Source organism: Camarhynchus parvulus, chromosome 6 (assembly GCF_901933205.1).
Source record: "Camarhynchus parvulus chromosome 6, STF_HiC, whole genome shotgun sequence".
NCBI lineage: Eukaryota > Metazoa > Chordata > Aves > Passeriformes > Thraupidae > Camarhynchus > Camarhynchus parvulus.
In genome coordinates this window covers 15,906,499-15,927,247 of record NC_044576.1, presented here as the reverse complement: position 1 = coordinate 15,927,247, position 20,749 = coordinate 15,906,499, and the positions used below count along the sequence as shown (strand labels likewise).

The 20,749-nt window shown below is 44.7% G+C and overlaps 1 protein-coding gene across 1 annotated transcript in view; it reads left to right on the top strand.

Annotated features, from left to right (window-relative positions):
- Nucleotides 1-20,749, top strand: part of TLL2 (tolloid like 2) — an 84,864-nt gene that overhangs the window by 47,685 nt on the left and 16,430 nt on the right. The window contains exons 4-11 of the mRNA XM_030951148.1: nucleotides 1,958-2,128; nucleotides 2,922-3,039; nucleotides 3,448-3,626; nucleotides 3,910-4,015; nucleotides 8,905-9,029; nucleotides 12,790-12,905; nucleotides 14,799-14,901; nucleotides 17,679-17,795. Coding sequence (XP_030807008.1) covers nucleotides 1,958-2,128; nucleotides 2,922-3,039; nucleotides 3,448-3,626; nucleotides 3,910-4,015; nucleotides 8,905-9,029; nucleotides 12,790-12,905; nucleotides 14,799-14,901; nucleotides 17,679-17,795 — 1,035 coding nt within the window. The remainder of the gene's footprint in view (nucleotides 1-1,957; nucleotides 2,129-2,921; nucleotides 3,040-3,447; nucleotides 3,627-3,909; nucleotides 4,016-8,904; nucleotides 9,030-12,789; nucleotides 12,906-14,798; nucleotides 14,902-17,678; nucleotides 17,796-20,749) is intronic.

Below are 20,749 nucleotides of genomic sequence, written 5' to 3'. Positions count from 1 at the left end.
GGTGAGGAGAACTTGCCCAAGAGTGTGTGTTGCTGGCAAGGAATGGAAGCGTTGTGGCACGGGAGTGTGGACCCAGAGTCCCCTGTGCAGAGCTGCACAGGAAAGCCCAGGGCAGACACCGCCTCACTTGGGTTTGCTATCAGGAGCTGCCCATGTGCAAATCCACAGAGATTTTGGGCAGGCATAGGAGCAGTTTGTGAATAGAAGACAAGACTATTATCCTGAGACCCTCTCACTTCTAGCTGTGGCCCTTTCAATGCCAGTGTTTGTGCTGTTACCTGGTACCAGCAGTACCAGGTGTAGGCAGGAGGGTTGTTCTTCCTTTTCTGGGAGAACCCCCAAGCTCAGAGCATCTGCCTTCCAGGATCCAGCAGCTGACCTGGGGATAGGGCAGCTTCTGAAATGGCAGGAAGGTGCTTAGGAGCAGGAGGAACAAAAGGCAAATTCCTGTTTTTGTCCTGCGGCTCAGAGCAAGGTCTTCAGCAGGAAGGGCTTGACCTGGTGAAGCGGTAGGGAGGGTTTAAAGTTCATTCTTTTCATTCCCTTACACTGCCTGAATTTCCTTCCCATTGTATTGATCCCCTCAGCCTTGACAGTAGTGGTTTGCTTACTGGTGCTTCAGCTGGAGGGATGAATAGGGGAAGAGGCTCTCAGCAGCCCCCCGGTCACTAGAGGAAGATCTTAGCAGGACCTGTGCTTTTTAATAACCCAGCAACCCATGTCTCTGACTTGGGAAGCAAAGCTGTGGCCAGTCTTGGTGATTTACATACAAATTGCCATCCTCTTGGGCTTCACGGCAGTCTGCTGTGAGCCGCTGTCAGTGGTGCTGCTCCTTAGAGTGACAAAGATGTTCACCTTGGAGTGACCCTTGAGGCCAGCACTCTCTGAAGGCATAGCAACCCCTGTACTCTGTTATTCCTTTGCCCTAGTCCAGCTGATGAGTTAGCTGAGCAGCACAGGGAGCTTATCTAAGCAGTGGTGTCTGCACACAGAGGTTTGTAAAGCTCAGCTGGACTGTGGCTGCTTTGGGGGTTTGAGTTGCCCATGGCACCTCAGTTAGGGGGTGTACAACCAGGAAGCTTTGGGTAAAGGTGCCAGCACATTACAAGTGCAACTGATGTAGGCATAGCAAGTATCTGAGCAGATACTGAGCAGCAGCACAAATGCAGGGCAAGGGACAGGGTCTGCCTAGAAGCCTGTATGAATCCTCTTGCAGGTTTCAAAGCCAGTGCTGAGCACAACACAGGCAGGGCTCCCGTACCCTTTGTAACAAGAAATGTGTTCTGCTTTCCCTTTTGTATTTTTGCTCCTTTTCATTAAAATGAAGAGATTCAGCATGAATAGAGATCTGCACTTCTGTTTTTCCCATCCTGAGCATCCTCCTCCAAGAGAGACTGTCCCATCTTTATAGATTTCCAAACCACCCAAGACCTGGTATGTGAAACCAAAGTAATACCTTTCAGTACAGATTTCAGAGTTAGGAGGCTGTCACCTTCTTCCAAGGCCGACTCAAATGAGTAATTGTTGCTGTGAAGCTGTTCATAATAGGACAAACCATTCTCTGCAGATGAGTGGATAGGTAGGGAAGTTGAGAATATACAGTGGCATCTAGGCTTGATTCCCACCTTCTGTTCCTCTTGAGTACTGTGTCCCCATCTGTGAGTTGCTGTTGCAGAGAAGGCATGGCTAGAGACAGGGAAGGATGTGCTTTGACATCTTAATAGAGAACAGCTTTGGCATGATGCGTATGGAGGCTCCAAAACAAGAAGGGACAGTTTTCTATAGATTAGCAGTCTCAAAGTCCCAAAAAAATCACTGGCGAATCTGGCTATGACTTCTGGTTTGGTTTAACACCTTGCTTTTTCTTTCTATCTTTTTCTGAAGCTCCAGGGTATTGCCTGAGGGCTGCAGGTGGAACTAAAGAGAATTTAAACAGTGTTGCCACTGTGTCTTGCAGACAGCGGGCAGAACACAACGCTCGCAGGGAGCCCAAGGAGGAAGGAGCGCACAGATGAGCCTGGGATGGATGCACACCCCTCTGCCAGAGTGCGCAGGGCAACCACGGCCAGGGCCGAGAGGATCTGGCCTGGGGGGGTCATCCCCTATGTGATCGGAGGAAATTTCACTGGTCAGTGGTGAAAACACTGCTTTCTCTTTGCCATGGGGTTTGTCTCAAACTGTGCAGGAAATCTCTGGAGCCGAGCTCTCCCACAGATGACTCAGGTCCTTGGGAATCTGTCTGCTGAGGTAGGGTGGGAATGATTGCACAAGGAGTTGTGCACTGTGGAAGCCTGAAGCTGAGGTGTGCACTGAGATGGTTCTTCTCTTGGAGTCCAAGAAGTACTTGAGTGACTGAGTCACTTTTCTTTAGAGGCCAGCACCTGTGAGCTGTGCTTGCCCCCTGTTTTTCCAGGAGAGAATTCTCTCTGCTGTTGGAAAAGAAGGAGCAGAAGTACTCTGGGGTCCTGACAATAACTTTGCCTTAGTTTTGAGGAGCATCTGTAGCACTCATGAGATTCCTGGGTCTTGAAAGATGGGCATGGTCATTACTTCATGTCATGAGAGCAAATTTGGCACATCACTTAGTAGCTGGTGCTCAGATCAGACCACCTGGCAGCTCTGCCAGAATGGCCTGTACCTAGAAAGGTGACATGTTTTATATCCACAAATATTGATGTACTTAATCTGTAAAGTTTTCTACCTTTTTATTTAGAGCAGTAAATTCATCAGGCACAAGGAGAGAAAAGATGATACGGGAAGGTGATGTTATAGCTGGAGGTGGGCCCCAGAGTCCAAGAGGTGTCTACAGGCATAAGATTGGCTGTTTGAAAGGTTGACTGTTCCCATATCCAGATGAAATCCATTAGAGATTTTCCTGAAAGCCAGCCTTTACTGTTTGCTCCTCTTGGTTTCTTTTCCAGGAACCCAAAGAGCTATCTTTAAGCAAGCAATGAGGCACTGGGAGAAGCACACTTGTGTGACCTTTGTGGAGAGAACTGATGAAGAGAGCTTCATTGTGTTCACGTACAGAACGTGTGGGTAAGTGATGCACGCATTCCCTGCAGCTCTCTATTGCAAACAGCACTTTCAGTCACACCTGGCTTTCTAAGTCTAGCCCAGAACACACCAATGGCTGACTTGGAGAATCTGTCACAGAGATGCAGCTGGTCACTTTCAGAGAGGATTGCTAGGATAGTTTAGTATTTGCTCAGAAGGTGCTAAGCCTTTCTGGATTCTTTTTTCCTAAGATAACACTTAAGTGTACACGTGCTTGTTTATAGACACACACTTTTTTCTTAACGTTTTCCTTGTACTTACCTGTAAGTACATATAGTGTATGCAACTGCTGGCCTGTCCTGAACCCTGCCAGATCCATGCTCTGTTCCTGTGTTTTAGAGTTCCTCAAGTCACTGATGCGCTGATGGGTTTGTGGGTTTTCTTTTCCAGGTGTTGCTCCTACGTGGGTCGCCGAGGGGGGGGCCCTCAGGCAATATCCATTGGAAAGAACTGTGACAAGTTTGGTATTGTGGCTCATGAGCTGGGTCATGTGGTGGGTTTCTGGCATGAGCACACACGGCCTGACAGGGACCAGCATGTCACTATCATCAGAGAGAACATACAGCAAGGTAAAATCCTGCTTCAGGTTATTCCACCTGGCTTTTGGCTGGGTAGAAACCTTTCTTGCTACACTTGTGGGAAATGCTGGTGATCTGAGGGTTGGAATAGAGAACAAGAAATATTGCTGTAAAGTAAGGGTCAAAATAGCTATATGAATAGAAATTTTGGATGTCCAGCTGGAATTGTTGAAACAGAGGAGCATATCCATTTATTCTAGGCTCCCCAGGTAAAAGTCTTCTTTTTTTTTTAGTTCTCTAAGAGTGGTTTGTTTCTTTTTGTTTGTCATCACAGGTCAGGAGTACAACTTTTTAAAGATGGAAGCTGGGGAAGTGAACTCCCTTGGAGAGACCTATGACTTTGACAGCATCATGCACTATGCTAGGAACACGTTCTCCAGGTGATAATTCCAGGTTACTTGTCCTTAGGACCATTTTTGGTAGTTGTGGTTGACCCTGTGGGATATATAGAGCCTAGAAGGAGACCTCTGATCTATTGTTGCATTGTAAGGCTCAAAAAATATTTGAAGAAGCAAGGTGGGTGTAGTGTGGTAGACTCCTGTTTTCCCCTTTCCACTGTATTTACTCAGTAATAATCCTGGTAAACTCAGAGTTTCCAAAGCCTTGCTGACATTCTTTGCAGCCTTCCCAGGCAGCACGTGTGTATTTGTGTGCATATCTGCCCAGGTACACGTTGGGTAATACTAGAACAAGCTTTGAATCTTTGGAGTCACAGTACAGCCATCAGTCTCCAGTGGTTGTGCTGAGGAAGAGTTGAACTCTAGATCATGATCTTTAATTGCTTGGGTGGTTTTTTTACCCGTTTATGCATGAGCTTTCACTCATGGCCTCTGCAGCTGTGTGGTTCTGTGTGTCTGGGTTTTTTCATGGAGGAGTTATCAGTCCTGCCCCAACTAATGCCAGTTTCTGCACAGGCTGTTTGTCCTTGACTCCCATCTCATACCTCCAGATGGAGCCCATTTTCTGATCAGACTGCTCCACTGGATAGAGAGGTGATATAAACACAGTTATGTCCTGTGTTTGGAATGAGAGTTACTGGATGACCAGATGCATTTTGCTGCACTGTTAGAAGTTTTCTCCCATAAATCCTACTATTGCTCTTTCCCAAGAGCTTTCTGTCACTACATACTGTGAATAAAGGGGTTGGAAGGTACAGTGGAAATACTCATACTCTTGGAAAATTTTTGTTGCAAAAATTAAAGATGTCTTTGTGACTTTTTAAATTTTCTTTCTCCGCTGTTATATTGAAGGGCCGAGCCTGTTGTTTTGTGCTTTTTTTTTCACAACTTCACACCAACCAGTGGAAAATTGCTGAAATGCTGCTTGTTGTGACAGGAGGAAATGGTGCCTGGGCAGGGGTGTTTTGCAGATTTCTTTGCATTAGCTATCCAAAGCAAACAATTTTTCTTCCCTTGAAGCATCTGCTGGACTCTCCCAGCATTTGCTAAACTCTTAATGGTTTGAATTGTCTTGCACAAAAGCAGGATTAAGTTATTACCGCCATTTATATTGTGGATGCCTTTGAGTCTGTGTCTCTTGAAAACTCGGGTCCTTCAGAGCACTGCTGGGCCAAAATGGGTAAAAATGGCAAGAGTCCTGCTAGATTTAAATTGGTGCTTGATAGGATTTTTAAGTCTGTTTTCTTTAAGCTCTTTGTCTCTGTGACCCACCCTTACCCCAGTTGCAGTCTTTGTGCAGTAATTGAACTGAGCACTGAGTGCCCTGGTAGGCTGATTGTGCTCTCAGTACAAATAAGCAGGGCTGGAATTGGCTTTTACTTTGCCAAGACCTGGCTTGACATCTGCTCCCCTAAGGGAGCAATGTATTGACCAGCCAGAGAGACTGGTGGGTGTATGCACCTGACCTTCCCACCTCACTGAGGTTTGCTGGCCAATTGCAACCCAAACTGACACAAGCACAGAGTCCATGAAGACTTTAAGTTCCAGGAAGTTTCATTAAGATTAGTGGCTAGGAAAGGCAGAGAGTTCCTGCTTGGGCCTGCAAGGGGAAGGCTGCATTGACTGTGTTAATGCATTAGCAGACACCAAAAGTTAACATAAGATGGTGTGAGCACCTGACCAGTGGAGATGGGATGTGTGAGTGAGCAGGGGAAGGACACACAGTCATGTCTGTGACTTACTCTCTTGTAGCAATTCTTACCTGGCACTTAGCACAACCTTGTTTTTAACTTTTCACAGTCAATATTGATGATAGTAAATCATATGGTGCTCGCCATAGTCAAATGCTGCTGTAAATCCCGGGCCCTTTTTATTCTAAACTTTTTACCTAGGACAGAAAGGTATAGCTTTTCTGAGATTTCTTGAGTCCCAGCAGTGGAAATAATTTCCAGTGATACTTTTGAGGATTGGTGTAAAGTCACTCCTTTGCATTTCATAGCAAAATATGCCTCTCATTTTTGTCTGTGGCTAATAGAAATAGGAGTGTGGCACAAGAGGCTGTAGTGACATCAGGAACAAGTTTTTACCATTGTAACTTCTGTTCTCATCTAGGTCAGAAATTTGCCTGTTGTGCAGAGTGTGGCTGCAGGCTTTTATTTCCTGGTGCATTCCTTACAACATGGCAGCAGTCTAAACTGAGTGTTGCTGTATCATGAAACAATTTCTTTTACAGCTGTCAAGACCTATAAATGGCAACTTAACAAGAAGAAAGTTTAAACCTTCACAAGGCCCTAAGCAAGTAGTTTGTTACCTTAATTCAGCAAGTGGCTTGCTAGTAGACATGACAGCAGAGTCTGGAGTTACAAAACATGACCTCTGCAAAGCTCCTGTTCAAATGAGGGTGTAGGTAGCACTGCCTCCATGCTCAGGAGGCACATCTTGTGTTTGCAATGCACTGTCCTAATCCTGCACAAGACATTCATAGATCCTCCACAGATTTTACTGCATGAAGAGTCATGTTGTCTCTCTTCTGCACATGGAGACATAAGGTAGCTGCCTGCAGCTGGGTCCTTAACTTGCCTTGAATATCTGCTTCCTTGATTGTTGCTTAGGCACCTGTATTTGTTACCCTGTCTCCTGGGACATGAATGTTTAGCATCTGTTGAGATCAACTGATAATTTCCTAGCATTGGCCTGGCACTTTGCATGTTCAGGGTGCTGTGCAGATGCAAATGACTTGTGTGAGTCTCTTGTCACATTCTGTTGTTCTTAGCTGGTAAGAACGGTGGGGTGTTTGCTTGGCTTACACTGCATTGGGCAGCTAATGCATGTTCTGCCTGTGCCTGGACAGCAAGAGAATGGGACATTCAGGATTCATGGATTCTTCTCCTACCTCGGGGAGGAGAGTTTAGATATTTTAGTCAAGCATGGTTCTGGTGTTAGACTTCCTGAGCTGCTCTGTTTAATGATGTCTGTTTGTTGTTTATTAACTTCTGAGTCAAAGTATTTGCACTTTTAGAGGCACTCACCAAATGTGCAACTTTACACTCCAAGTGTTTCTAAGCAGATGAGTTTTGGGTGGACAGCATGAGACTTGTGTGGCTTGGGCCAGACAGATCCTCCTGTTCTTGGTTCCTTTGATGACAAAATGAGAGAAACTGTACTTGCTGCTCTGTGGTTGAGAGTCATGTTCAGCAATGCATGTGAAAGGAGAAAAAATTCAATTGGAGGAGAAAACAAAAGCAAAAATCTTACTGCCTCAGCATAGAGTACAGCCTTCTAGAAGGAAATGTGTTTGGCAGGTAGCAAGGGTAGTTTGAAGTTGTGTGGGTTATTTGTGTTGTGTGAGCAGTGCCTGAGGTATATACTATGTGCAGAAAGCTGAGGACTGTGAGTGCACAGTTGTGAGGGCTGGAATGGGAAAAAGAATCAAAACTTTGCACATGCAAGTGGTGGTTTTTCTATTAAACTCTGTTATTCTTCCCTGGTTGAGCTTGGAGATCTGCAGAAAGCATTTCAGAGGCCACAGAAGTATGTCCCTGCCAAATGTTGAGTTCTTCTATGAACTCCTGAGGAGGCTTGAAAATTTACTGTGATCAAACTGACCTGTTTCTATGCTTGTGGTGTTTCTGGAATTGGAGGATTTATTGTCAGTACATAAACTTAAATAAATTAAGCCCAAGGCATGCAGTTGGTATTTAGAATAAAGAACTGAATTTATAAATTGAAATTTGCAGGACTCACCTCAGGTCTCGTAAGTATTGGTTTTGGTGCTGATCAGGATTTTTTCTACTGCTGAAAAAATGCCAACATCTCCCATGCAATAGCTCATTCCAGTTTTCAAAACAGATTAAATTCCTTTCCTTCTAGTTCTTTCTTCAGTTTGAATATTTACAAAACGATTTCCCCCTTCCCTCCCCACCTCTGGACTAGGCAGCACTAAAATTATTGCTTCTGCCCTGATTTCCCATTGGGCTCTTTGGGCAGTTGTATCCTGTCCTTCAGAAAGAGCAGTCTGCCTCGCTGAGCTGATGCTGAAGGTAGAGCTCAGTGTTAGCCTTGGCATCCCCAAGCCTGTTTGGCATTCAGGGGTGCAGTGAAAGGTTCCTGTGGACTAGACAGCCTGGCTGCAAGAGCTTGGATTTTGCCAACCTGGAATTGAGGTTTCTGATCCCCTCCCTCCTTCCCTACAGTCCTAATGCCCCCTTGGGGTCTCTTTTTGTGTGCAAGCTCTTGCTTGGCTACATGGACTGCATTTTGATAGAAGTGAGGCCTGAGCTTAAATCCTTCACTGGACTGAGATCAGAAGTGCAGTAAAGAGCTCCTGAGTGTGAAGCACATGGAAGAAATAGTAGCAAGTGAAAAGAGGTAGAGACAAGTGGAGCTACTAGCTTGGAAACTCATACAGAACAAAGGTAGAGCACATGGTCTTTTCCTCTTGTCTGTGGCAGACACTGCCAGCCCAACCCCATCTACTACTGGGAAAACTCCCCTTCCTCTGCTTTGGCTTAAACACCAGATCTGTGCTCCAGCTGAGCCAGATGTGCCATGAATTGTCTGCAGGAATATTTCATTGCTTTTTCTGATTTATGGCAAGGAATGTGCTACCTCAAACAGAGGCAGCAGCAATTTTGAGATATCCAAAAGGAATTTGGCTTGGCAGACTTGCTTGTACATTTGGAAGCTGTCTGCTATAGTGAGAAGGCTGTCTTGAGATAGTTAGCAGTTATTAGAAGCTGAACCACTACTGCTTGTTAGCATGGGATATATGGTCAGGGGGATGGGGTGTGGGAGGCCTGCCAGCTCTACTTTCTGTTCATTGTGTCACTTTCCCTACTTCACTGCTCTGTGTGTCTCTGCTCTCCCTTCAGAGGAGTTTTCCTGGACACCATCCTTCCCCGGCGAGACGACAACGGCGTGCGGCCGACCATCGGTCAGCGTGTGCGCCTGAGCCGGGGGGACATCGCTCAGGCAAGGAAGCTGTACAAGTGCCCAGGTAAGTATGGCCTGGGGAGGTGGAACCTGCTTCATCAGAGACACATGGCTTATGTGGAAGGCATTGGAGTTCAGGAGCACCACCCTCTGAGGAATGAGACTTGGGAAACACAGACTATCAAATGCTTTAGGCTGGAGCTGTGGGGGAGAAGTGAACATGCCTAAGGTGTGTCTCCTGTTAGTACTTTGCCAGTATTCTGGTTGGGTTTAGGGCTTCAGATTGCTCCAGTGTAGGGTCTGTTCATAGAAAATTAAACTGATGTACTACAAGGCTGTAGGCAGAGTGGGGACTAGGAGTTAGCAAAATGGTGGAAAGATGTCTGGTAGACTGAGGCCCTGGAAAGTGGTGGATAGTTGGTGTGCAAATCCACTGTTTTTCTGTATCCAACTGCAGGTCAGAAAGTATGAGTCCATAAGGGTCTAGAATGAATTCTGAGGGCTTCAGGGTCTATATGTTTGAAGACTACTGCTTTTATTTTATAATGGGTAGTATAACTTTTAGGTCTATTAGTTCTAACTAACTTTATTTTTCTTTTTACCTCATAATTACATTTTTACCTCATCATTATCCCTAAATTGATTTTGGTTGGATAAAATGTTCTTGCAAAATTATCTCATGGATTAGTTTAGGAGTTCATTTGTTTTGCACTATGTTTTTTGTTGGAGTCAGACTTAATACAACCAGGCTTTTCATTCCCATAGCTGGAAGAATCAATTACAGATTTAGATTTCTCAAGGCAAGCTGAAAAGCCACTTTGGCCTGAGGTACTAACTAAAAGCTACAAAGCAACTTTCTCTAAAATGAGGACTCTTCTGTGAGTCTCAAGTTTTCCATTTGTGAAGTAGAACTTTTCCTACTTTTTATTTTTTTTCACAAAGCTTTACCAGAGGTTATTGCAGTTCAGAACATTTTAGGCAGCAAAATAATTAGAGATTTAAACCTACTAAACTTTTTTTTTTCAAACACCCGTTGTTCTGCTTTGTTTTTTTTTTCTTTGCATCAAAATTTGTACACAAGTTGCATCTTAGGAGAAGAGGTGCAGTATGTTTAATGACATTAACATCTTCTGCTATTTGAATCTGTAGCTTGGAAAGTTTTCTTCCTCTGCAAAATACAAAGCAAAGGGGTTCAAAACCAAAGGACTTCATCTGTGTGTTCAAGCAGGGTCTGAATGAGACTTTAGGATGAAGACACTTTGTTCGTCAGGCAAGCTGAGGATTTTAGGGTAAAATGCAGCAACATAATTCCGAAGTTGAGTGGCAGATGGCTTCCCTTTTACAAAGAGAGTCTCCATCTGAGAATACCTAATAATATCTCCAAAAAAAAAAAGAGCTAGTATGGTGGAGGATGAGTTACAGGCATGCACTGGAATCAGCCAGAGCAACTGCTGTGTCTGTTGTAAGAAACAGGGCTCTCCAGCTCATTAGACTGGAGCTCATGTGCCTGCTACAGTTAGGGCTTGCTTAGCTTGTCCATTCTAAAACCCTGCTGGTATAAATTGCTCTTAATTGCTCAGAGCTTATACCTGCTGGGTTAAAGTTAGTGCCAAACCAGGTGAAATCAAATGAAATTTGCTGAAGGAATTTCTGGAAGGCAAGCTGCAATCTGCTACAGAGTAGTTAATGCTAGATTTGCTATGGCTGCACAGTTGAGGATTTGATGACTACAGTGACTACAAAAGCTTTAAAAAGCTCATCCTGCTGTCTTATGCTGTGCTAAAGGAAAAAGGCTTGTGTAGCTGTGCTAATTGTGCAGGAATGGTTAAACAGTAAATTGAGAATGGTCCTGCATTATATAATTTCCTCCAGTTCTCTGGGCATTTTCAAAAGGAGACAGTGTACCAGTAACCAGCTGATGAGCTGTAAGTGCCTGTCACCCAACTGCTTCATTTACAAATGAGTTCTGAAGCATTCACTTACTGCTTTGCTTTTCACTTCTGTTCCTGTCTACCTGCTCAGTTTCTTGGATCCCAGAAGTGCTGAACAGTTGCTTTCTTGGACTTCTTTGCTACTAAGTGGAGTACAGTCATATTGCTTTTTAGGGTGCTCTGCAAGAGGTTGTGCTCTCCCCACAAAGATGCATTGCTCACTGCTGTGCTTCCCCTGCTCTGCACTTTGCTCTGTGCTGCAAGGCCAGCCTCGCACAGGGGCTGGGGAGTCAGAGTTAGATAGGTCTGCTTTCATATTTCAGCAAAGTAGTCTTTGCAAGTAGACACAATAGTACCTCTTCCATAATTACAGGGTCTTGCCAGTCATTGTGTAATTGCACTCTGGGAGAATTAAGTCTGGCCTGTTGGAAACCTTCATAATCTCCAATCACTATGCTCATGTTGTGCATGTTTCCTCTGATTTTGAGCCCCCTTTATAATTTCATGTTTGTTTAAATGGATTTTTGAGCAGAAAAAAATAACATTTATTTATCCTAGTGAGTTGTGGATTGGAATTCCCTACTTATTTAAAAAAATATATATTGAAAAGCTCCTTTCTGTGTCCCCACATTTCTTCATCTAGTCTGATCTGTCAAGCTGTGGATCAGACTTCCTTAGGGGAATTAAGAAATTCTGGATTAGGCGACTTCTTCTCCCCTGCTTGAACATATTGCACTTTTTCAGTGGAACCTGTCTCCTTTCACCTCTAACTGCACACCTGCCCATCTAAATGTAATCATGGCTGCAAAATTTCCCTGTGATAGCATCAAGCAGAGGAACAACCCCTGGCATTTCCGTGAGAAAGGGAAGGCCTTGTGGATCTTTGAAAGCACTGCTGATCAGTCAGGGATTTTTGGGGGCTGCCTTGCCATCTCTGAGGAAACAGAGTTCCAGGTCCAGTAGAGCTTTATAATATCAGTTGGTTGTGAAACTGGAAAAACAACTGGGAAGCAGGCAAGCCAAGGTCCCTGCTCCTTGCAATTGGCATTTGGATGTGCCTGGTGGGCGCTGTCAAAGAAATGGGAGCCTTGATATTTGTGGTCCTCCCACCCAGCCAGTCAGGTGCTGTGCAGATGTGGATGATCCTTGTTCCACATCAGCCATCCTGTCTGAGAGAGCAGAACTACAGTAGTCACAGCTTTTCCAGATGTTGGAAGCTGCAGTTCCCTAAAGGATCATATGCATGTACATATTCTTTGCTTCCCAAAAGTCACTCTGGGATCTACATTTCATCAACTGCAGCAGGCCACAAAACAGGAAGTTGAAGAGCAATGGACTGCTGTGCTCATATTTTGTCCTGTGCAGTGTGGTGGTGAAGAAGGTGCTGGGCAGCTGAAACATGATGGTGATGGGACTTGCCCTGCTTTTGTTAGGATGTTTTAAGCCCAAAAAAGAAAATTTACAATGGTAACTAAGGAGAGCTTCATTGAGCAGCTTGTAATGAAGTGAAAACAGATTTGCTGGCAGCAGTGTGGGGTTGTGAAGTGGGATGGGGTTAATATTTTGCATTTGATTAGTGAATGAGATATTCCTCAACAGAAACATGAAAGTGCTGGCATGTGGAAGGATGATGAAGGAAGAAGGGTTCTTCTTTAGTAGCTGTTTCATATGTCCTGGCACTGATCATCTTGTATCCCAGAAATTCTGACAAATTTCACACCAGCTCTTTGGCAAGGCTTCAGGTGGTCAGTGACCTCTGGCCAGTACCGTGAATGAGCCCTGTTGGAGTGCCAGCCACCAGCCTGCACACAGCAGCCATGAGCAGTCAGTCTGGTAGACCCTGATGTCTTTCAGAGTCACTCCTTTTGATAGGTTTTTTTCCCTCTCCTGCAGCTTGTGGAGAGACCTTGCAAGATTCAACAGGTAATTTCTCAGCCCCTGGCTTTCCAAATGGCTACCCCTCCTATTCCCACTGTGTCTGGAGGATCTCGGTGACCCCAGGGGAGAAGGTAGGTGCCACAGCAGCACAAGGCATACTCTGCACTTCCCTCATGTGGGTTTTGCCTGTGATGATAGTGTTAGAACCTGCCAGAAGATCTCTGCATGCCTGGCATGCAGGGATGGAGCCTGGAAAGGCTCCTGAGCACCACTCAGGAGAGAGATGGAGTCAGTGATTTTGAGGAGAGAAGTGGTGATGCTGGAGCAGAGCCCCTCACATATCTGGGCTGTGTGTTGATCTCTGATCCTCCCTCTCAGTTTGAGACTAAACCCTGCATGGACATTTCCTGCCGCCTGTTAGCTTTGGCAAGCACACATTCCAAAGCCAGTCAGATGAATTAGATAAAATGTGCTGCAATCTAGGGTCCTGAAGGGAGCTGAGGAGCCGTGAGTGACATCCGTGGCCTGCCCCTGTCATGGAGGCATAATGTCCCTGTCAGGGCACTCCCACTTCCCGCCTGGAAACGCCAAGCCCCGCTGCACATCAATCACCCACCCTGTCCACCTTCCTCCCAGCTCCTTTTGTTTTATTGATCTTCCTGTAGAAATGAAATCTTTCCTTAATCCAGCAACACCAGCCCTTCAGGCCTGTCACGCCATGGCAGGCTGCAGGAATGAGCAGCCCCCTCCTTGGCAGAGTGACTTTGCTGAGGAGCACCCTCCAGACGCGCTTAAGGCTCCCACTCGGACCGAGAAGCGCAGAGCTCGTTTGTTTTGCAGCAGCTGCCGGGCTCCGGGACCTGTTTCTGTCACCTGCAAGCCCAGTCCCATGCCATGCTGAGCTCCTGCCACCAGCTGCAGGGAGAGCATCGCTGGGGCAGGAGGGCCAAGAGCTGTCCAGGTTTGACAACCATAGCACTGAGAGTTTCCTGGTGTCAATCTACTATAAACTCTCCCTTTGCTTCTCAGGCTCTTCAGAGTTGTGTCGGGAAGGATCCAGCATCTAATTAATGCTGAACCACTCGTGTTGAAAAAGGAAATAAAGAATTGGTTTCAGATCAAATGCTTCCATTTACCTGTTTAATTCAATGCAGTGGTTGGTGCAAATTGTTGCACTGAGGTGTTAGTTCAGAACAGATATTGGGCTTATAGCATTCATCTGCATAGAAACAGATGAATCTCCTTTTGCTGTCTGAAGTCAGAACACTGCAAAAATGTGGAAAAAAAGTGAGTGACATCGTTACAGACTGTACTCTGCACACCCAGCCAGTACTTTGGGGGAGAACATCCACTTTAACATAAAGACGTTTCTGTGACTATGTTCAGATTCTGGATGTAAATTAATTACATGGGTCAAATCTCGCCAGAAAAAAAATACAAGTACATGCCAATGGTGACCTCCATAGGTGACCTCCCAGACCAAGGCCAGTGATCCATCTTAGAGAGGAAGGAAACAAAAATAACATTTTAATGCCACTGAATGCAATTGCACCACAGTGATGATGTGAGTTTGATGGTCAGAATGTGGAACCTAATTAGCAAAATTCAAAATTTCTTACACATATAATTTATATTCAGGTATAGACCCCAAATATGTGTGGTTTATGACAATGTCTTTCTCTATGATTTTCACATTACTCAAAATGTTTTATTTTAAAAATCTGAACTGGGCTTTTTTTTAAAGTAACATCTTAGTAACTGAGAAGTATTGAATTTGAATTACAGAATTGATAGTAAAGGGCTCTCTGCTGTCATATACTGCCATGATTTCATTAAAACATCTTGAGAAGCTTTTCTTTTTTGAGAAAAGGTGGTGTACAAATCTTGCAAACCACCCAGCTGTCTTTGCCTTGCGTACTCACTTAGGTAGCACTGTAGTGAAAATGAAACATGAAACAACCTGTAGAGTCTTCTCTTTAAAGTAACTCCCTCCCCAAAGAGAAATGTGTACTCTCTCCTTTCAGATCATGTTAAATTTCACATCAATGGACTTATTTAAAAGTCGCCTTTGCTGGTATGATTATGTGGAGGTGCGTGATGGCTACTGGAGGAAGGCTCCCTTATTGGGTGAGTAGCTATTTAATTTTAATTGCATTTTGTGTATTCTGCTTGATGCTTTGGAGAGTGGGTGGGGAAAACTAACAGAAACAAACTTTCCTTTATTTGGAAGGAGCCTAGGTCCTGCTTGTGCGCTGGCCATCCCTTAGAGTGTCCATCCAGAGATGTTGGTGTGCTGTATTCACTCCCAGTGATCCATGCTCCAAACCCTGTGGTCACAAAGACTTTATTCCTTCCTTTTCCAGCTTGAGAAATGAGGCAGGGAGGGAAGTGAGCCAAGGCCCAGGCTGGGACTAAAAATGTAGTCTCTGGAGTTTTGTTATTGTTCTTTCCTAAGTCCAGGGAAGAACTGTCAGGCAGTCAGAATGAAGCAGCTGCACAGCTCCTGACCCGAGCTCCTGCCACCATTTCTCACGAATCTGTGTTTACAAATGCACAGTATTTGTACTTTGAGCCTCTGTAGTCCTAGCAGGGAAATTGCTAGACCATGCCATGTCAAGTTGTGCAAGGACTCCACTCTGCTTCTGCTTCCAGAGATCTCTACGAAGTGCAGCTCCTCTGTATCCTTCCTGTTTCTCTGCCTCCCACTATCATAACTGCAAGTCTGCTGTCACCTTGAATGGTTCAAGAGTCCCACCTGCTTTGCCACTGCCTCTGATCCTGACCTCATCCCCTAAGCTTAGTGTCCCAAACATGTGACGTGGCACTGCAACAGCCCCTTCTGCCTAAAAGGAAAGAAGCAATCAGGTTGGGCATCATCCCCAGCTCTGTTAGGGGTGCTGCAGCACAGGACTGGGCTAGTGAGCATTGGGTCACAGGGTTTAGGGAGCGTTGGGTGCTCTCCTTGGCCCCACTGGGCATCCTAGCCCTGGTACCAGGTGAGGTGCTGAGGCTGAAGCCATGCTGCTTCCCAGGTTTCAGTGGGCCTCCCTTTCAGGGCAGCTGGTTTTACTCTTTACTGCCTATTTTGGGGTTGGCAGCATATGCTGCTGTTCTCTGCTGCATATGTGTCAGGTGACATTGCTCCAGCAGCTGCAACTTAGCTCCTCGTTATTTTTTTTTCTGCTGAGTAATTTAAAGGTACTTCAGAAGCCAAGCACCTCCCTGTCCCCCTAGTGCAGGTGGACTTGGGAGTGTTTCCATCTGGAAGGAGATGCTGCGTGAGTGGCCGTGGTTCCCGCATGGGGCTGAGCCCATGAAATTAGGTCAGAGGCAGACAGACGGCAATTCAGCAGGGGGTGAGGAGGGGGATTACTGTGAATTGTGAAAGCATGGGCTTCTTGTGGAGAGGAAAAAATACATGTGTGCTGCATATTTTCCCAGGGAAGTGTGTGAAAACCCAGCCTTTAAATGGTGTATAACTTTTTATGAATGGGCCCTTTATCACACTCTGAGGAGCTTGCTCATTCTTGTTCCTCATCTGTGTTTCCTCTTCTTGACACCCTTGTTAAACTCCAAGCCTAAATCCAGGAGGAAGTTGCTCAGTGACCCTAGAGGAAGAAGCTTTGCAGTGCTGATGCTGTTTTTAGCATCCCCTTTGGGAGTGGAGATGGGGGATGCTGTTGATATGCTGCAGGGCTGTCACACTGCTCCAACAGCACTGGCCAGGTTAGGGGCACAATAGTAACTGAGTGAAGCTGGGTCCAAGATAATATTTGGATGAGTACTCTGCAGGGAAAAAAAGCTGGTACTGAAACTGCCATTCCCAGCCAGCTAATGGGAAATACAATGCTGTCTTGAAGGTAAGGCGTTAACCAGGTTTATACCCAGTGGAAGTTGCTCAAAGATGCCTTTGCCTGGCGTTGGAAGACCAGGATCCCTATCACTGCTGTCCTGACTGAATTCACCCTTAGGAAGTGCTCTTTGCCTCTGTCAGATTCCAACTGGGATTCAGTTGGACAGGGTGCCAAGACCATGTTGAATTCAGTGTATAGCCCTGCTGGTGTGAGCTGAAGTGAAAAACCATCTTTGCTCTGTGCAAGCTCCTGACCCAAGTGCAGCTCCCTGCCTATCAGTGCACACTTGGTGCTTGCTCTGTTTCTGCGAGGAGCTTCTGGCTTCAAAACAGGAGCATCAAATTGGGGTTGTTGAGGTTGTCCAGGCTGCAGACGCCATCTGCAGCTGTTCTGTTTCAGGATTCATTCCTACTGGCAAAATCTGGGAGTTTACCAGTGCTGGTACATGCCAGAGAGCTCAAAGCTAGGGTAATCATGGAGCAATATGTCTCCTGGTCTCTTTCTCTTGAAAGAATTTAAATTACTGCTGAAGCTTAATTGGGGTTTGTTGAACAGAGAATGAGAGAAGTGATTTTTTCTCATCAGCATGGCCATGTCCTGCCCTTGCTTTGACTTGGAGTACTTGCTCCTGGGTGCAAAGTGCTGAGGCGTTTTCAAGGCTTAGCAGGTGGAAAGGACATTCCCTAATGCCACATCTCTAGAAGGACAGGGAGATGCTTCCCCACCATGGTAGTGCATTTGCTCAATTACATGATCAAGACAAGAACCCTTTTGAATTTACCAGGGCAATAGAGGCTTCATCTGTAACTGGATTATGCTTCCAGCTGAAGAGAACTTTAATTCGCTTAATAATGGAAAAGAATATGAAATAATGAAGGAGGGGACACAGAAACATTTTCAAAAGCACAACTGATGGGAGTGAAAGGGTGTTTACACAAGCACACTCCTTTACCAAAGACTCTTTGCTTCCCAGAGTCACAGGTGCCCATTATGCTGTGCTGTCCCTCAGGAGATTGTAGAGATCTTTATTGTCACTTTCTTGCCTTCTAGGTAGATTTTGTGGTGACAAGATTCCTGAACCAGTAATCTCCACGGACAGCAGGCTGTGGATCGAGTTCCGGAGCAGCAGTAACATCCTGGGCAAAGGCTTCTTTGTGCTCTATGAAGGTACAACCCTTAGCCAGAAGTCTGCATTGTAGGGAGCAGATGGAACAGGATGCAGGGTTTTATGGGATCAGCAGAAGTTCTGCTGCTGTGGTTAGATACAGCTATACCCTTGTTTTTATGGGAATTGCCAGATTTTGTGGCTTGTTTCAGTAGACAAGGCATGAATTTTCCAACTATATTATCACGTTTTGAGGGGCACAACAAGATGACACAAAGCAATAGCTTCCATACTTAGGCCAGGTTCTGTTTGGTCTAACCAGCCTCTGCAAGCAGCAGTGTATGGAGCAAGAGTTTCTTTCAGTATTTTAACAGGCAAAGTTCTGTTTGGGATCATACCTTTTATATCACTTAATACAGATTGTCTTGGGGTGGTTTTGTTTGGTTGGTTGAAGTTTTTTTTCTCAAGTTCAAACATTAGTCTTTTGTTTCTCCTTTGTATGTTTTACTTCCAGAAAATTGGAAATTAGCATGTCAGATCTTCTACAAGTCAGATATTTTAGAAACTTGTGTAGCACTGAGATGATGAAACCACTTCAGTGGAGGAACAATACTACCAGAGTCATTAAAAATCAGTAACTTCCCTTTTCCATATATGCTTGGGGTTTTTTGCAGTAATGATTCTAAAATGTATTAAAAGCCCTCATTGTTTTCTGGGCAGCAGGCATTTTTTTAGAAATACCATTGCTGTCAACAGTGTTGAGGTTGACTGTCTTGATACCGACATTGCATCATCTTCTTTCTTCAGCCGCAGGAACAAGCGTAGTGTTGGAAGCCCAGTGCCCAAGTGTCCCATAAACTCATGAATAACGATGCTAACAGAGGGAAGTGAAGCAAACATGGGACTGTTGGGGAAGTGCAAATAAAGCATATGAGGATTTCACAGCAGTTTGGGGCTAACAAATCTGTTTCACAGGAGAAATATCTGGTTTCTGCAGGAATTGTTGCCCCAGAGACAGAAGTAGCTTGCCTGATGTTGGGTTTTTTTAAACATCTCTCCTGAAAAGCAGCTGTTGCCTGGAGCATGTGGTTTGTAACACCCCCTTTATGGTGGTTTGTTGGAATTAGAATTGATCAAATTAGTGTGTATGGCATCATCCTTCATATTGCTAAATGGTATTGGAAGAAAAAAACAATTACATTGGCTGCATTCCAGAGTCACTTTGCAGAGTGACTTTGTTTTCCCTTGACAATTTCCCATATTTCCTGTTGATTAATAAGTGATCCCTAAAGATTCAGTAAATATGAGCTTGCTTCACTTGATTTTTGAATAGAGCAACTGAAGGTAGAATGTGATCTAGTGGTCAAACAAACTCCAAGTTCATATTTTCCTGCCTCTTCAGGAGTGGCTTTTTATATAACCCTTTTCTACAAGAAATTTCCCATTGTAAGGCTGCCAAATCCATGGCTTTGCCTGAGAGCAAGCACAGAGTATGACTGGTGTAAACCAGCTTGTACTACAGACACAGTGATGGCTCATTGCAGTTTCGTTCTTATCTCTGGATGATGAAGGGAATGCTTAAGCATTGGATATCTCAGCCTCCTCTTGTCAGAACAGCAGGTAGAGAGATTATCTACATGTCTCTCCATAATTTATTTGCTGAAATAGGGGATTTTCCAAAAGTCTTCTTTAATCCCTATTTCCCTCTTAGGCAAGTTCTGATAATGCCCTTTGGAAAGTGGCTTGCTCAGGTGTTTTGTAACTTCTGTGCTTAGGCAATAAAGGTAGCTTTTATTTCCAGGAGGGATTGCATATAATTGTTTAATTTTCTATCAAATTTGTCCAAAATCTTTCTCTGATGCTGTAAGTTCCTCTTTTTCTTTTGACCTCCGCCCTCAAATTTAGCACTGCTTCTCTGTCTTCTGCTTTAGTGACAGTGTATATGAATGCTCATGCATGTGAACTTTTCTGGAAACTGTGGGTGAGGACTGATTTTTTGGGCTTGGATTCCTCCAAGTCTTGGCCCTAAAGTTTTCAGAAGATAGGAGGAAAGAGGCAGAAGCATGCAGCCACATGACAGTAGAATTACTTGATCCTAAATGACAGTTTCTGTAGTGAAGGTGTCCTCTTAGTTCAGTCATTCTGTTCCCTTTCTTTCATGAGATTTAAGATGGGAAGATGTTGGTGGTTTTGCCCTGCAGCACTGCTGACAGCCCTGAATGTGCTGTCATGACCATCTTCTCAGGTTCTATCCGTAGATGTTCTTTCCGTTTTGCAGTAAGGCTCTTCCAAGTATAGTTGACACTCAGCTGTATGTCAGTGTGAACTTCTGCAGTGGATAGAGAAAATATTATTTGTTGGCTGTCAGTTTCATGGCTCTTAGAAAAAAAAGTCCTCTGCTCTTGAAGGCCTCTTTCTGTTGGGTGGGAGAGTTTTTTAAAGGGTCCTTCAGAGGTTTTCTCAAGCACCACTGGTAGCACTGAATCTGTGAACTCAAATTGCAATCTAAATTGTGCTCTGCTGCTGAATTTTTGGGTGCAACTTTTTGGTGGTGCTTCAGCACTGATTCTGTAAGACAGTGGTTAGCTGCATTAATGAAGCAGTGCTTTTAGTTGGGTTACATTAGCAGCTTACAATGCAAGACCAAGACAGTGTTACCCAATGCAAGCAATCTGCAGGACGCTGCATGGAGACCCATATCTGAATTGCAATGCAATTCCTTGTGGGGAGAAGCCAAGGGTGAGGATGGTTGATATCTGGCAGGTGTAATTGCAGTAGCATCTCTCTTGTACTTTCTGCTGGTGCTTTTTGTTTCCTTGACTTTAGGCACAGCCAAAACATTCATGTGGTCTGTAGATGTGTGTTGTGCGTTATGGGTAACACAGGTTTTAGCCTGTGATCTTACTTCCATTTCTTACATAGTCTTGCAGACAATTTTGCTGAGCTGCTGTTGTCTTCAAGATATTCCCTACTTTTGTATTAAACTAGATTTCCATTAAATTTTCTATTTTGGTAT